Source organism: Halichoerus grypus, chromosome 3, assembly GCF_964656455.1.
Source record: "Halichoerus grypus chromosome 3, mHalGry1.hap1.1, whole genome shotgun sequence".
Lineage (NCBI taxonomy): Eukaryota > Metazoa > Chordata > Mammalia > Carnivora > Phocidae > Halichoerus > Halichoerus grypus.
This window is the reverse complement of record NC_135714.1, coordinates 72,502,379-72,520,364: the sequence shown is the minus strand read 5'-3', so window position 1 is coordinate 72,520,364 and position 17,986 is coordinate 72,502,379. Positions and strand designations below refer to the sequence as shown.

At 35.8% G+C, this 17,986-nt stretch overlaps 1 protein-coding gene and 1 long non-coding RNA gene across 6 annotated transcripts in view; one reads left to right on the top strand and one right to left on the bottom strand.

Annotated features, from left to right (window-relative positions):
• Positions 1-17,936, top strand: part of SNCA (synuclein alpha) — a 145,417-nt gene extending 127,481 nt beyond the window's left edge. For all 5 annotated transcript variants that reach the window (XM_078068963.1, XM_036106649.2, XM_036106646.2 and 2 more), the window contains exons 5-6: positions 14,725-14,808; positions 17,032-17,936. In XM_078068963.1, coding sequence (XP_077925089.1) covers positions 14,725-14,808; positions 17,032-17,064 — 117 coding nt within the window. In that variant the 3' untranslated portion in view covers positions 17,065-17,936. The remainder of the gene's footprint in view (positions 1-14,724; positions 14,809-17,031) is intronic.
• LOC118544738 (uncharacterized) overlaps positions 1-17,986 on the bottom strand; it is a 242,257-nt gene that overhangs the window by 42,696 nt on the left and 181,575 nt on the right. The window contains exon 4 of the long non-coding RNA XR_004921746.2: positions 5,139-5,266. This is a non-coding gene — a long non-coding RNA (uncharacterized LOC118544738). The remainder of the gene's footprint in view (positions 1-5,138; positions 5,267-17,986) is intronic.

Sequence of the window (17,986 nt, the reverse complement as noted above, 5' to 3'; positions counted from 1 at the left end):
TCATGAGTATTTTATAGTTTTCAGAGTACAGGTCTTTCACCTCTTTGGTTAGGTTTATTCCTAGGTATCTTATTATTTTTGGTGCAACCGTAAATGGGGTTATTTTCTTAATTTCTTTTTCTGCTTCTTCATTATTAGTGTATAGAAATGCAACAGATTTCTGTAGATTGATTTTGTTTCCTGCGACTTTGCTAAATTCATTTATCAGCTCTAGTGATTTTTTTTGGTTGGGTCTTTTAGGTTTTCTATATAGAGTACTATGCTATCTGCAAATAGTGAAAGTTTGACTTCTTCCTTACTGATATGGATGCTTTTTGTTTCTTTTTGTTGTCTGATCACTGTGGCTAGGACTTCCAATACTATGTTATATAAAAGTAGTGAGAATGGACATCCTTGTCTTATTCCTGATCTTAGGGGAAAAGTTCTCCGTTTTTTTCCCATTGAGGATGATGTTAGCTGTGAGTTTTTCATATAAGCCTTTATTATGCTGAGGTAGGTTTCCTCTAAACCTACTTTGTTGAGGGTTTTTATCATGAATGGATGTTGTACTTTGTCAAATGCTTTTCTACGTCTATTGTCTTGCTTTCCATTACTCTGGCCTGCAGATTCCTGAGCTGCTCTTGTGCTTTCTCTGGTCTGTATTTATTCCTTCTAGCGTATTTTTAATTTCAGTTATTGAGTTCTTTCCCTCTGAATCATTCTTTTTTATGTTTTCTTTCTCTTTGTTGATGGTCTCACTGAGGTCTTCCACTCTTCTCAAGTGCAGTGAGCATCTTTATGACCATTACTTTAAATTCTCTATCAGGCATATTACTTATCTCCATTTCATTTAGCTCTCTTGCTGTGATTTTTTTTTCCTGTTCTTTCATTTTCACTTGGGACATATTCCTTTGTCTCCCCATTTTGTCTAAACCTGTGTCTGTTTCTGTCTGTTAGGAAAGTCAGCTACATCTCTTGCTCTTGGAAGTAGTGGCCTTATGGGGAAGAGGTCCTGTAGCTTTCTGCAGTGCAATGTCCCCTGTTCCCCAGAACCTGGTGCTTCAGGAGTGTCTCCTGTGTGTGTGGTGCATGCTCTACTCTTGTGGCTGAGCCACTTTTGCCTTCAGTCTAGTTGTCTGCAGTGTCTTTCTTTGCCTGTTGTGGGCAGGGTTTGGTCCCTGTCTTGTTAGTGGGCTCATATGTGGCCACTTGGGCTTGAGTTGAGTCAGATCAGGCATTTGCTAGAGCTGTCGTTGTACCAAACTGCAGGGCACTTTCCTTGTGTTATCCCCTGAGGAGCTTGCATTGTTGGGCAGGGCCTACAGTCAGGCCATGTGTCTGCCCCCAGCCCATTGCTGGGGCCACAGTCAGAGTGGCCTGTGTGGTTATCTTCCCCTCTTCCTGGGGCAGGAATCACTTTGAAGTGGTGCTGGCCCTGTCAGGGCTGCTTGCACACTGCCAGGCTTGTGGCACCGCTACGGATAGGCTCTGGCCAAGGGCATATCAGAGGGGGCAGGTCCATAGAACACAGCAGTAGAGGATACGGTGTTAGCGAGCTTTGTGCATGTTTGCAGCAGGAGAGGACCTGGAGCCACTTAGAAACCTCCTGCCACAGGGCTGCAATGGGAGAGCTCACAGGAGAGTGTGGGGGTGGCGCGCACAGTGCCCGCAAGGTCTGTGCAGGTCCGCTGAGGGAAGGGACCTGAAGCCACCCGGGAAACCTCCTGCTGAGGCTGGCAGGGTTGGATGAACTGCAGAAGCCTACAGTGGCAGGTCACCCTGTTAGGTGGCACCTTTCTGGTTCCTGCAGTTGTCTGTGTATCCTGCAGGTTGGTGGGCAAGGTAGGGAAATGGCACCTGCCAGCTCTTTTGTTCTTGGATAAGTCACCCAAAGATCCCTGCCCCTCAAGCATAAACTCTGAGGTTAGTAAACAAATCTCCCTCCTTTATACACCGCAGGCGTTTTTCAAACTGCTTCTCTGCTGTATCTCCATGGGGCTGTTTGTTGTCTTGTCTCATTAAGGGCATGGACTGTTTCTGACCACTTTCCTGGCTCTCCCAGAGCCAAGCATGCTCATTTTTAAAGTTCCAGGTGTTAAGCCCTGCTATTTGTAAGAACTCACGAAACTAGGCCCCTCTGCTTTTCAAAGCTAAATGTTACAGGTATTCATGTTCCCCATGTGGGTTCCCTGTGTCTGGGGTGCCTGGTGAGAGGATCTGTTTCTCTCCTTTCTCCATGCCAGCAAGGTCTCTCCTTCCCATGGACAGTCTTGCACACTAGTTTGGCTCCTAACTAGTCTCAGCCCTTCCTACCCTCTTCAGTGTGGCCTATTCTCTACATTTAGCTGTAGAGAGTCTGTTCTGCCAGTCTTTGTGCCATTTTCTGGGTCATTTACACCGATGTATTATTTAGTTGTATCTATGGGACAAGGGAGCTTAGGATCCTCCTACTTCGCCATCTTCCCTAGAAGTTAAGCCTTAGCTCTTTTAATATTGAAAAGATTCTGAAGGATTTTTTCCCTTCAGAAAACAACGACAAAAAAGTTTGTTTTTCCTTCAAAAAACAAAAGGAAAAAAAACGAAGTAATCAAAGACCCAATAAATACAAAACATACAATCTTTATTTTTCTAAGCAGATTATGTTAAAGATAAACAAAAATGCTTAATTAGAAATTGTAGACAATGACCAGACCAATAATCTAAGAAAACTTTGTCTTTTAACAGAAAAAAAAAGCCACATTCTAGTTTTATAGCTGTGTACTTTTAATATGAAAACTCATTCTTAAATTCATATTACTTTTAGCTTGGTTATACATTAAAATGTCTTTTCACAGATTTTGTTTCACAAACTTCTTCAACTTTCTTTTTTACATTTGGATTTTGTCCTATATTTTTCCTCTTTAAATAAGCAGCCTTACTTTATGCCAAAATTGCTTTTTTTTCCCTTAACTAGAATATATTTTCATTCCTCATACCTTCCTTTACCAAAAGCAAACATCTTTCTTTTCTTGCATACAGATATGCTTTCCTTATTATTTCTAGTAGCTTTAATTACATATATTGATTAGAATTTTCAACTCTTAGGGACTTTAAGAAGTAAACAATTATGAATGCTCTTTTACATTGGCATTCTGTGAATTGACAAACTTACACTTTTTATTTCTAGAAACATACTTTTTATGATTTGTGCTTTTTTCATAGAAAATTTCTCAATGTGGTTTAAAACATGTTTACTAATAGGTGCAAATATTTTTGATTCCTCTGTAAAAGTAAGCAAAAAGTAAATAAGCCTATTTTCAGCGATTAATGTTTTAGTATTTTATTTGGAAATAATCTTGACACTTAATGAATTTAACTTAACTCATCACTTAGCAAAACTTTAAAGTTTCAGGTTACCAAAATGATTTGAGGAAATGATGTTAAAAATTCACCTAAAACTTTTATTTACACCTATTCAATTTACTTGTTCTTAATTATGTTTAGATTTGAAACATTAGACAAAATCTAATTCTAAGGGTTTTTTTTTTCTGACAAATTTTGCAACAGAGATGACATGAACCTATTTGATTAGTAAACCTAGGCAGAATAAAAAGTTATATGTTTGCATTGTAGTCAGTGTTGATAAGTCTAAGATATGTTTATTATAATAAACCAGCAACCTGAAATTACCCTTAATACTGAATATTTTCCCGGGTCTTGTGAATGTGACAAGCATTTGTGTTAGTTTCTTTTATGTTTCTGAGATTTTCTCTTAAAAAATTAAGTTAGAAGTACTTATTTTTAGGCCAATTAAACAGAGCTCTTTACAAATTTTAGTAATACCATCCAGAAGTAGAAAATGTCACACTCTCTACTAGACACACATAAGCATATAATCAGAGACCTTGTTGTTTAAAAGTATTTAACCATGAGACAGATATGATAATGCAAAATTTACATGGGGCCCTCATTCTAAGGTAGATAACGGGGGGGTGTCTGTAAGGTTATTAATTTGGTGGACTTATGTTTATGGTCATGTTAAGGCAATTCAGACAGAGGACTAGGAGGAATATTGAAATGATAGAGGGACGTACTGAGAATTACATGAGTCTTATAGTCTTCTCTATTAGTTACCTCTTGCATCTTTTTAATTTTTTATCAGTTTTTTTTTTTGTAGTGAAATTTTCAATGAAGCTATTTTTGGAATTTTGAAGGCTTTACTTTCAAGTACACTCCTTAAAGGGGATCTTATATAATTGAAACATTCCTCATAATGGCCATTGTAATTCTAGATAGTTTTTAGTAAAATTTTGCCATTTCTGTAGATATTCACAGATTCTGAGACCATGGTTTTTAGAAAAAAGCAGGCATGCTGGAAGGTGGTGTGTTTGACTGCTTAGAGTTTAAGGATCCCATTAGCCAAGTCTTTGGGTTTCTCAGAGGCAAACTAATATCTAAAAGGCATATGCAGCTGCGGTGTTTTACAGGGTACCTTGTTGTTTTACAGGGTACCTTGTTGCACAGAAGCTTTCTTGAAGTGGGTGGGTGACCTCGTGTCTATCTAACCCATTGTGTAACCAACTTATCCTAACATGGGAGTCTTTGAATTAGGTGGTGTGTAAACTAACAGCTCTTAAATGCTCAACCCATGCCCACAAATTTTTGCAGCTTTTTGGCAACCAAGATTCCCTTTAGCAATTAGCCTTTACCTCATGTGCCCATTAACAGAAACCAATAGTTAGCAAGGAAACAGAACCATGGACACCAGCAGTAGGCAAAGAACTTGATACTGGGAAAAGGATTAAACTGGAAGACCTCAAAGAATGAAGACTCTGGACTGATGCCAAACAAATTGAGAACTTCTGGTGGCAGATGCAGTTCTCCACGTGGAATCTGAGGATAGAACCAAGGGCTGGATTTAAGAAATCTGTGGACTTGGCAATGGAAGTTCCTACATGCACCACCAGCAATTCCCAATGTGGACTAAATCAGCAGACTCCACTACTGGAGACTGGGGTTGGAACTGAGGAAGGGATTCCAAACTGAAATTACAGACTGAAACAAGGGCTGGTTAGAGACCTCCTGTCAGTCTAGACTGGCCCATTAACTCTAGACTGTAAAGCCAATTAGATTGGAAGCTCGATGCAAAAAGAACAGAGCTTATGTTGAGAGGAACTCACCAATGGCCCTCAGAAATGGTGAAAAAGACAATGAACTCAAAAGCATTGGTGAGGCATTGTGCCTCTGTTTCTTGTTGTCCTTGAAGGCTGTCAGAAGTTCACTTTAATTGTCAGTACTGCCACCAAATCTGTTAAAAAACAACAACAACAAAATTCAACTGAGCAAATTTGAAGATCTAATTAGCTTTACTTAGTGATTCATGAGTCAGGCAAATAGAATGGAGTTCCATCAAGCTGTAGGAAAGGAAAGATTTTTAAAGGCAGAGAGGGAATGGAGTGGGGGGAGGAAATTATTAACAGTGAATGCATTGTTTTAGGCAAGGTTACACTCCTAAGGGGAACAGAAATGGTCTAATAGATTACCTCCTAGTGTAGACGAGGAAATTAGTATGCTGGTTAAATTTATATTCTTGGGGGTGTTAAAACTGCAGTTAGGTTAGGTATTAAGACTTGGTTTACTGACATGGGTCTTTAACATAAGTGATTCTGTTTTGGGCCTGTGGTTTTCTTTTTAACAACAGGTTTACTTTATTTTTCTCATACTTGACTATCACTAAAAGTTACCTAAATACTAATAGTACATTAATGATATCTTTTGCTCCTCGTTAAAAGATGAATTGCTGCCCCATTTTTTTCACTAAGGCTATTTGGTGCTTAGAAAAAGCTTAAGAAATTTGCCCAACATCACAAAAGATCTAGAATCTGGGAAATCAGGAAGATATGGCAGAGTAGGAAGATCCTGAACTCACCTGGTCCCTTGGACACACCAAGATAACAGCTACATCTGCTATCTCAAAGACTTGCAGAATAGACTTTCCACAGTTAATAAAGAGGAGGCCACATGGAAGAGTGTAGGAGGGGATGATGCAGATAGTTGGGAACCAAACCCCCAGTGAGACTAATCACAAATGGCAGGGTAGGGGGAATGACATCACAAACAGAAGAAACAAGAACAAACCCCACCCCAGACATGGGGGATTAGCACTGGGAAGATGAGTCCCTTTGGCTTTGAAAATGAGTGAGGCATACTTTGTGAGCTTTTACTATCAGTGGAGCTTAACTCCAGGCACTTTTAAAATCAGCACGCTTAGTTTTGGGAGAGCTAGAGGGTGATACGAACCTGAGTCCCTGCCCTTAAAGAACCAGCATAGCAAATAACCCAGAAGAGAAAAACAGAGATGCAGCAGTTTAAGTAAAACCTGTGATATATATGAAGGAGAGTTATTTACTAATCTCAGAACGTGTGCTGAAGGGGCAGGGTTCTTGAGGAGACTTATCCAAGAACAAAAATGCCAGTGGGTACCATTTATCTTCCTATCTCCCAGACTAGATAGCTGAACACTTGCAAGAATCAGTGTGAACATTCTCCGCCTCTCTTGCTACGCGATGAGCCTGGCACCCACATTCCCCTTCAGACCCACCCTAAGTCACCTGTGTTAGCAGGGCATCCCTCCAAAGCAGCTCCTGCCCCAACACACCCTGTAAGTAGCTCCGGCAAAGGCTGTTGCTATTCCAAAGTGATTCCTTCCCTGGCTGGAGGGGAAGAAAACTACAATACACTAGCACACCCACAGTTCCAGCAGTGGAGCTTTTAAACCGAGTGTGCAGGGATAGTGCTTTGCCTTTTGGTGCACCTGTATTCCTAGCAGACAGACTAGGTATAGAAATCTGGTCTGACTGTCAACCTTACCCATCACTGAAAGCCTCTCAGGAGCCCAACCAGGAGAGCATTTTGCTGTTTGGTGCATGTGCACCTGTGGCAGACAGTCTGATTGCAAACAGCTAGCCTGACTGCTGACATGCCACATCTTGACTGGTGCATCCACAGCAGGCAAGTGGGTCATTGCAGCTCACTGGACTAAAGGCAAATGCAGCTCAGCCACAACAGTAGGGTATACACAGCCCACATAGGAGACATCCCTGAAATGCCTGGTTCTGGTGACCAGGGGACATTATGCTACAGGGTGCCACAGGACTTCATAAGGCCACTACTTTCAAGACCAAGAGACGTAACTACCATTCCAGTACATCAAAACAAACACAGAGTGAGGCAAAATGAGGAAACAGAGGAATATGTTCCAAATGAAAGAACAGGACAAAATCACAGTAAAAGAGCTAAATGAAATAAGATAAGCAATATGCCGGATAGAGAATTCAAAGTAATGGTCATAAGGATATTCATTGGACTTGAGAATCTGTGAGACCTTCAACAAAAAGATAGAAAATATAAAAAAGAATCAGTCAGAGATGAAGAACTCAATAACTGAAATTAAAAAAATATACTAGAGGGAATCAATAACAGGTTAGAGGATGCAAAGAATGAATCAGTGATCTGGAAAACAGGGTAAGGGAAAGAAACCAAGCTAAACAGCAAAAAGAGAAATTAAAAATGAGAATAGGTTGTGCAGCATGTGGGTGGCTCAGTCAGTTAAGCGGCTGACTCTTGATTGTGGCTCAGGTCATGATCTCAGGGTTGTGAGATCAAGCCTGTGTAAGGCTCTGTGCTGGGTGTAGAGCCTGTTTAAGATTCTCTCCCTCTGCCTCTACTCCCCCACTCACTCTCTCTCACTCCAAAAAAAAAAGAATAGGTTGAGGAAATTCAGCAATTTCAAGTGTAATTAACATTTGCATTATAGGGATATCAGAAGGAGAACAGAGAAAGAAGCAAAAAATTATTTGAAGAAATAATAGTTGAAAACTTTTCTAATCTGAGGAAAGAGACTGACATTCAGATCCAGGAAATACAGAGAACCACTAACAAGATTAACCAAGGGGGTCCACACCAAGACAAAATATTAAAATGGCAAGAAAATAGTTCTAAACAGAGAATTTTAAAAGCAGCAAGAGAAGAGAAAACAGTTACATATAAGGGAAACCTTAAGGTTTATCAGCTATCAGCTGATTTTTCAGCAGAAGCTTTGTAGGCCAGAAGAGAGTGACATGATATATTCAAAGTGCTGAAAGAAAGAAACCGCAACCAAGAATACTCTTTCCAGCAAGGTTATCATTCAGAATAGAAGGAGAGATAAGGAGTTTCCCAGACCAAAAAAAGTTAAAGGAGTTCATCACTACTAAACCAGCCTTCTAAGAAGCATTATAAGGAATTCTTTGAATGGAAAGAAAAAGCCATAACTAAAAGGAAGAAAATTATGAAAGAAAAAGATTCACAGGTAAAAGCAAACATGTAATATAGTAGAATAATTATTTGTAAAACCAGAATGGAGATTAAAATGCAAAAGCACTTAAATCAATTATATCTACAAAGGTCAGTCAAGGGATTCACAAATAAAAGGATGTAAAATATGACATCACATACATAAAAACTGCTTTTAGAATGTGTTCAAACTTAACTGACCATCAAATTAATAGAGACTGCTATACACATAACATGTTATATATGAACCTAAAGATAATCACCAATCATGAACTTATAATAAATGCACACAAGAAAAGAAAGGAATCCAGACATAACACTAAAGAAAGCCATCAAACCAAAAGGGAAGAAAGCAAGAGAAGTAAGGAACAGAGCAGAATGACAAAAACAACCATAAAATAAATTACAAAATGGCAGTAAGTACATTCCTGTTAATAATTACTTTAAATGTAAATGTTCTAAATGCTCCAATCAAAAGACACAGGGTGATTAAAGATAGAAAACAAGACCCATCTATAGGCTGTCTATAAGATACTCACTTCACACCTAAAAAGACATGCAGATTGAAGGTGAAGAAACAGAAAAACATTTACCATGAAAATGGAAATGGAAACGAAAAATCTGGAGTAGTAGTACTTATCAGACAAAATAGAATTTAAAACAAAGATTGTAGCAAGAGACAAAGAAGGGAACTACATAATGAAAAAGGGAAGAGGACAAAGCAATTGTAAATATCTATGTACTCAACATGGGAGCACCTAAATACATAAAGCAACTATTAGCAGACATAAAAGGAGAGATTGGCAGTAATACAGTAGTAGTAGCATTCTTTAATACTCACTTACATCAATGGATAGATCATCCAGGCAGAAAATCAACAAGGAAACAGTGGTTTTGAACAACAGATTAGACAAGATGAATCTAATATATACATACATTCATTATTTATATATATTTAATATATATTTATTTAACATATATTTATCTATAAATAATGTATATATGTTATATATACACTATATATTTAGATGGACTATATATATATAGTCCATCTATAAATAGAAGAAAATACATTCTTTTCAAGTGCTCATGAAACATTCTCCAGGATAGCAGGATAGATCACATGTTAGGCCACCAAACAAGTCTCAATAAATTCAAGAAGAATAAAATTATATCATATATCTTTTCTGACTATAATGGTATGAAACTAGAAATCAATTACAAGAAAAAATCTGAAAAAAAAAAAAAAACCCACAAATACATTGAGGCTAAACAACATGCTACCAAACAATGAATGGGTCTACCAAGATCAAAGAAGAAAAATAAAATAAATGGAGACAAATGAAAATGAAAACACAACAGTCCAAAATCTTTTGATGCAGCAAAAGGAATTCTAAGATCAAAGTTTATGGCAACATAGGCCTACCTTTTTTTTTTTTTTAAGATTATTTATTTATTTATTTGACAGAGACACTGAGAGAGGGAACACAAGCAGGGGGAGTGGGAGAGGGAGAAGCAGGCTTCCAGCTGAGCAGGGAGCCCAATGCGGGGCTCGATCCCAGGACCCTGGGATCATGACCTGAGCTGAAGGCAGATGCTTAAGGACTGAGCCACCCAGCACCCCAACGTAGGCCTACCTTAAGAAACAAGAAAAATCTGAAATAAACAGCCTAACCTTGTATCTAAAGGGGCTAGAAAAAAAAAGAAAAAACAAAGCCCAAAGCTAATAGAAAGAAAGGAATAATAAAGATTACAGCAGAAATAAATGAAATAGAGACTAGACAAATCAATAGTAAAGATCAATGAAACAAAGATCTGGCTCTTTGTAAAGGTCAACAAAGTTAAAAAAAAAAATCAACAAAGTTGATAGACCTTTAGCCAGACTTATCATGAAAAAAGAAAGAACTCAAATGAAATTAGAAGTGAAGGAGGAGAAATAATAACACAGCAATACAAAAAACTATAGGTGAATATTATGAAAAATTATAGGACAAATTGGAAAATCTAAAAGAACTAGATAAATTTTTAGTAAAATATCATCTTCTAAAACTGAATCAGGAAGAAATAGAAAATTTGAACAGAGTGATTACTAGCAATGAAATTGAATCAGAATTAAAAACTCCCAGCAAACAAAAGCTCAGGACAAGATGGCATCATAGGTGAATTCTACCAAACATTTAAAGGGTTCATAACTATTCTTCTGAAAGTATTCAGGAAAAAGAAGAAGAGGGAGGAGGGGAAGAGGAGGAAAACTTCCGAATTCATTATACAAAGCCAGCATTACCCTGATACCAAAACCAGACAAAGACAGTGCAAACAAAAAGAAAACTATAGGCCAATATCTCTGATGAACAAAGATGTAAAATCTTCAATAAAATATTAGCAAACAGGGGACACCTGGGTGGCTCAGTTTGATTAAGCGCCTGCCTTCAACTCAGGTCATGATCCCAGAGTCCTGGGATCGAGCCCTGTGTCAGGCTCCCTAATCAGTGGGGAGCCTGCTTCTCACTCTCCCTCTTCCTCTCCCCCTTCTGGTTCTCTCTCTCTCTCTCTTGTGCTTGCTGTCTCCCTCTCTCTCTCAAACAAATAAAATTTTTAATAAAAAAATATTAGCAAACAGAATTTGACAATACATTACAAAAATCACTCATCACAATAAATTGGGATTTATTCCAGGGATGCAAGACTGGTTCAATATTTGCAAATCAATCAGTATAATACATCATATTAACAAGAGAAAGGATAAAAACCATATGATCATCTCAATAGGTGCCAAAAAAACATTGACAAAGGACAACATCCATTCATGACAAAAAACTCTCAACAAACTTAGGTTTAGAGGGAACATACTTCAACATAATAAAGAACATATGTGAAAATCCCTCAGCTAACATCATACTCAGTTGTGAAAAACTGACAGCTTTTCCCCTAAGACAAGGATGTCCACCTACCACTTCTATTCAGCATGATACTGGAAGTTCTAGCTGCAGCAATCAGACAAGAAAAATAAAAGGCATACAAATTGATAAGGAAGAAGTAAAACTTTCACTATTTGCAGATGACATGATACTATATATAAAAAACCCTAAAGACTCCACCAAAAAAAAAACTGTTAGAACTGATGAATTCAGTAAAGTTGCAGGATACAAAATTATGTAAAGAAATCTGTTGCATTTCTATACACTAATTACAAAGTAGAAGAAAGAGAAATTAAGAATACAGTCCCATTTACAATTGCACTAAAAAGAATTAAATACCTAGGAATAAACTTAAGAAGGTGAAAGACCTGCACTCTGAAAACTGTAAAACATTGATGAAGGACATTGATGATGATACAAATACATGGAAAGATATTTATGCTCATAGAAGAATTAGTACTGTAAAAATGTGCATACAACCCAGAGCCCTCTACAGATTCAATGCAATCCCTATCAAAACGCCAATGGCATTTTTCACAGAAATAGAACAAAGAATTTCTAAATTTGTATGGAACCACAAAATATCCCAAACAGCCAAAGCAATCTTGAGGAAGAACAAAGCTGAAGGTATCACCTTCCCAGATTTCAAGATATACTACAAAGCTGTAGTAATCAAAACAGTATGGTACTGTCACAGAAATAGACACATGGATAAATCAAAAAGAATAGAGAACCCAGACATAAGCCCATGCTTATATGGTCAATTAATCTACAACAAAGGATGCAAGAATATACAATGGGGAAAAGACAGTCTCTTCAATAAATGGTGTTGGGAAAACTGGATAGCTACATGCAAAAGAATGAAACTAGACCACTTTCATATACCATACACAAAAAATAAACTCAAAATGGATTAAAGGCCTAAATATGAGACCTGAAACCATAGAATTCCTAAAAGAAAACATAGGCAATAATTTCCTTGACATCAGCCGTAGAAACACTTTTTTAGATATGTCTCCTTAGGCAACAGACACAAAAACAAAAATAAACTGTTGAGACTACACCAAAATAAAAAGCTTTTGCACTATCAAAAAGGCAACCTACTGAATGGGAGAAGTTACTTGCAAATGACATATACAATAAGGGTTAATATCCAAAATATATAAAGAACTTATACAATATCAAAAAAACAGTGCAATCAAAAGAATGGTCAGAGGACCTGTGTAGACATCTTTCAAAGAAGACCTACAGATGGCCAACAGACACGTGAAAAGATGCTCAACATCACTAATCAACAGGGAAATGCAAATCAAAACCATAATGAGATATTTATTACCTGACACCTATCAGAATGCCTAGAATAAAAAAGAAGAAATAACAAGTATTGGTGAGGATGTGGAGAAAAAAGAAACCTATGCACTGTTGGCGGAAATGAAAATTAGTGCAACCAGTCTGGAAAACAGTATGGAGTTTCCTCAAAAAATTAAAAATAGAAATACTGTATGACCCCATAATTCCACTACTGGGTATTTACCCAAAGAAAATAACAACACTAATTTGAAAAGATATATGCACCCCTATGTTTATTGCAGCATTGTTTACAATAGCCAATATATGGAAGCAACTTAAGCGTCCATTGTAAAATGAATGGATAAAGAAGGTGTAGTGTATTTACACACACAATGGAGTATTACCCATAAAAAAGAACAAAATGTCGCCATTTGCAACAATACTTCTTAGACCTAGAGAGTATAATGCTAAGTTAAATAAGTCAGAGAAAGACAAATAAGTGATTTCACTTATATGTGGAATCTGAGAAATAAGAAAAATGAACAAAGAGACAGACTCTGAAATTCAGAGAACAGGTGGTTGCCAGAGGAAGGGTGGGTGGGGAATGGGTGAACTAAAAGGGATTTAGAGTATAAACGTCCAGTTATAAAATAAATAAGTCACAGAGATGAAAAGTACATAGGGCACATAGTCAACAAGATTATAATAACATTGTTTGGTGACAGATGGTGATTATACTCATCATGCGTGGTAAGCACTGAATAATGTATAGAATTGTTGAATCATTATGTTGTACACCTGAAACTAATATAACACTATATGTTACTTGTACTTCAATTTAAAAAGTCTAGAATCTAGAGAAGCTAAGATGTGAACTCAAGTCTTGTGATGCTACAGACCTCATATCTCACCACAATACAAGAGAACCTATATTCTTGACTTGTGCTAAGAGGTGAAGTAGTATCTTTATTCCACATTTAGAAGTAAGGTATTCTGGGAAGTGCTTATATTTTATTTCATTTATATATAACTTGGACTGTTTTGGTTTATAAAAAGGGAGTTGGGCAGGAGAAGATGATCTATAAACTTCTCAGCCCAGTTAACATAAGCATGAGGTTTAGTTTGACTTTTCACATGGGCAGCCATTTCTTTATCTCTCTGCCTACCTGTCAGTCACTTTCATGATGGAGACAGGAGGAGCTATTATTTACATCAGGCATATTTTTAAACATAAGCGACATTGGCTGAGGGAGTATTTGATCTCTTTGAGTAAGTCCATTTTAGGCTCACATTGCCTCTCTGCTTTTTCAATTTTCAGTGAACTTTACTGGAATAAATGCAAGGCAACAAAAGGTATTTAATGAAGGATACTAGTGAAGACCTGAGTTCAAGTTGAGTTTTATGGTATCTTATTTCTAAGGAGAGAGATCTAGGAAATTTATGGATCATGTATTTGATTCTCTCTCTCTCTACATATATATATATAGTGATATATATATATATACAGGTAATATATATTTATATAGTTATATATATATTTATATAGTTTCAATTTTGAAATTTCAGAAAATAATTTCTTTGCCATCATTTAAAAATAAATTATAAAATATGTATGCTTTTACATTATAAATGGTTATATAAGTTAACTTACAAAAAAGTAAAACATAACTACCCAATAAAAAGTGCTTTTAATATTTTGTTGGATTTTCTTCAATCTTTTTAGCTTTGCATCTGAATAATACATTGGTTATGTCCATAATATATACAACTTTATATCTTTCTAAACATGCTATTATAAATAGGTTCTCATTTTGTTATATAATTCTCATGCTATAGTAAATACATATCTTCATAATAATTTATTGAATAGATTAATTATAATTTTCTAAACTTTTCATCTTCTATTGAACATTTAGGTTAACAATTTCTTTTACTGCTATCATTGATGCTTTGAGAAACATCTTTGGATGATAGCTTTGGACTACTTCCTGGGTAGTAAATTACTTGGGCAAAAAATTTGTACATTTTTAGTGTTAACAACACATACCACCACAATATTTCTGCAAAGGTACTATATAGTTTAGAATGCCAGAAGTAATATTAAGGAGTGCCACTTTTACAACATTCTTACCAGTATTATACATAAGATGTTTTTAAAGTGTGCTTAATTTTTAAAAAGTAAAAACTAGTACCTCATCATATTCCTTTTGTGCTTCCCATTTAGAGTGAAGAAGGAGGCCCACAGGAAGGAATTCTGGAAGATATGCCCGTTGATCCTGACAATGAGGCATATGAAATGCCTTCTGAGGTAAAATTTTATATACCTACAACTCTAAAAATAAACTTGAGGACTTCAAGTTGGGTCTTTTTAATAAGCAGTACCAAAAATCTGTCACTGTCAGATTTTCCTTCCATCTGTCCTTAATGAAAGTGATTTACTCTCTAGCGGGACAAATTGGCCAAATCCAAAATATATATTGTGCAGACAACTTGAAAGCTAGAAGTGGTTTTTACATTTGTAAAGTGTTGTTTAAAAAAAAAAAAAAAGCAACAGAGATACTCTGTGGTTCACACAACCTAATATATGTACTTAATGACCCTTTACAGAAAGTGTTTGCTGATCCCTGCATTAGAAAATTATTTTATTAAAAACTTTACTTTCTAAAATAAATCCCCAAATGGAAAGTTGGAGAAATCAACTGAATGCCTCAAGTAATTATTATTTGCCATACATTTCCAGCAAGATATTTCCATGGTAAAATAAAAGTTACCCACAAAAATTATAGAGTAGAAATATGATAAATGCATGGTTTGCAGGAACTGATGTACTTCAATCTAGCCTTTTGATGATTAATTTTAATTTGAAAATAAGTTTCTTTAAAAGAAGATGTATCTTAAGGAAAATTTAAAAATACTTTTAAATGAATGCAGCTGACTCAAGAAGAAATAGAAAATCTGAATAGACCTATAACAAAGTAAAGAGAGTGGATTATTGTTAAAAAAAATCTACCCACAAAGAAAATCCCAGGACCAGACAGCTTCACTGATGAATTCTACCAAACACTTAAGGAATAATTAATAACTATTAATTACAATTAATACGAATTAATTTCTCTTCAAAAAAAAAAAAGAGGAAAGATTACTCCCCAACTAATTCCATGAGGACAGTATTACCCTTATACCGGTACCAGACATCACAAAGAAGATGTATTATTCATTAAAAATTAAGTTAAAATGTCTTTAGTTAGGTTATATATTATTCTTCATGGCATCAGTTAAAGGCATAGTGATAATCCCATTTATAGAAATTGAGATTAAATTGTTTCTTAGATTTTACCAAAATTTTTGAATCTTTTTATGCACAGCACAATGCTAAATACTATAGAAAATACAAGAAGTTTAATTGATAGTACCAGGACACAAGAAGTTTACATTCTAATGATTTGATAAAAACAAATACAAATTTACTCCTTCATTTATTCATGATGATTCCTTTAAACATTATTGACTGTCTTCTATGTATCAGGCATCACAGAGGCAAAAATATTCAAGATACACAAAAAAAGTATAATATTTTACAGGATCTGGTTAGAGTGATCAGGACTTTTTTAGAAGAGTTGGTATTGATCTGTGTCCACAGATGGGGGGGGATGGGAGATATGATAGACCAAAATGAAAGAAAGACATTCTAGCACAAGGTAATATCAGAAGCAAAGGCATGCATGTCTAAACATGCATAAAGATATGTCTGAGGAATAGTGAGTAATTAAATAGGATTTGAGGTTAGGGAACAGAGACTAGTGACATATTAAGGCTGCAGAGATGGGTCAAAGATAAGTTGTAGAATACTAGAAGAACCTTTCCATTTAAGTTTGTACTATATTCAGAAAGCAACTTGAGTTATTGAAGGTACATTTGTTCATTTTAAAGCAGGATCATAATTAGAGTTGTTCTTTAGGACTAATCTGACTGCTTTAGTTAAGATCTTTAATATTTTTATTGTAGATGCTATCCATATATTGTATGGGGAGAGGGGGGTTTAGAATAAAAGTAATAATTGAAGCCATGGATGAAGAAGACATTTTCATTGAGAAGCAAAAGGAAAGAAAATGTCACTTGCCTTTAAATGTCTTTGTCTCGTTTTAAAAATTAGAGGATCTTAGCCCTTGAAGAGGCTTTTTAAGCCACTTAATTTGTCTCTCAAAATGTACAGTTGAGGAAACTGGGAGCAATATAGACAAACTAACTTGTCCTACAGGACTAGAACATATGATTGTTAAATGTCATCTGAAAGTTAAATTCAGATACCTGAACTCTGAGCAGCATAATTCACTTTTATATTTGACAGGAAGACAAAATTATTAAAAATGAAAGTATACTGTGTGTAACTGAATAGTTGCAGAGCTGTTATGAGTATAACCTTCATTCAAGGTGGTGAGCCGTGTCCTATCTCATTCACCCTAAATCCTTCATTACTGATGACTAAAACTAATAATACTGCATGTTTTCTTTCTGATTTTCTTCATATTAGGAAGGGTATCAAGACTATGAACCCGAAGCCTAAGAAATACTTTTGCTCCCAGTTTCTTGAGACCTACTGAAAGATGTTCCATCCTGTACAAGTACTCAGTTCCAACATGCCCAGTCATGATATTTTCTCAAAGTTTTTACAGTGTATTTTAAACTCTTCCATCAGCAGTGATTGAAGTTATCTGTACCTGCCCCTACTCAACATTTCAGTGCTTCCCTCTCACTGAAGTGATTATATGGTAGCAGGGCCCTTGTGTGCTATGTGATACTGTGGCTTCAAATCTAAAATGTTAAATTAAAACACCTAAGTGACTACCACTTATTTCTAAATCTTCACTATTTTTGTTGCTGTTATTGAGAAGTTGTGATTTACTATCATATACTATAAGATTTCTAGGTGTCTTTTAATGATTATTTCTGTTTAAAAATAATGATGTGTTGTGAAATTTGTTAATATATATAATACTTTAAAACGTGAGCATGAAACTATGCACCTATAAATATTAACTATGAAATTTTACTGTTTTGTGATGTGTTTTATTAACTTGTGTTTATATATAAATGGTGAAATTAAAATGTTATCTCATTATAAAAATATTAATCCCATCTCACTTTAATAATAAAATCATGCTTATAACCATATGAACTGAAAACTGACAAATTAAAGTTCTTGACGGCCATTTGAAGGAGAAGGAATTTTAAAAGAATTAAGCAGACAAGATGGAACATTAACCCTTTACTCTGGGAATTCACTGAAGCAACACTACCCAAAGTATCTTCTGATATGCAGTGGTGTCTTAAGAAGCTATTCAGAAAAAAATGGGTTCCATGGAACAGTAAGTTTAACAAATGATTTTGACTATGTCTGCTTCAAGTATTAATAAAACATATTAGCATGTTAAGGCTCCGAGAGAATCTGGTTAACTTTGTTTAACCCAGCATTTTATTTTTATTTT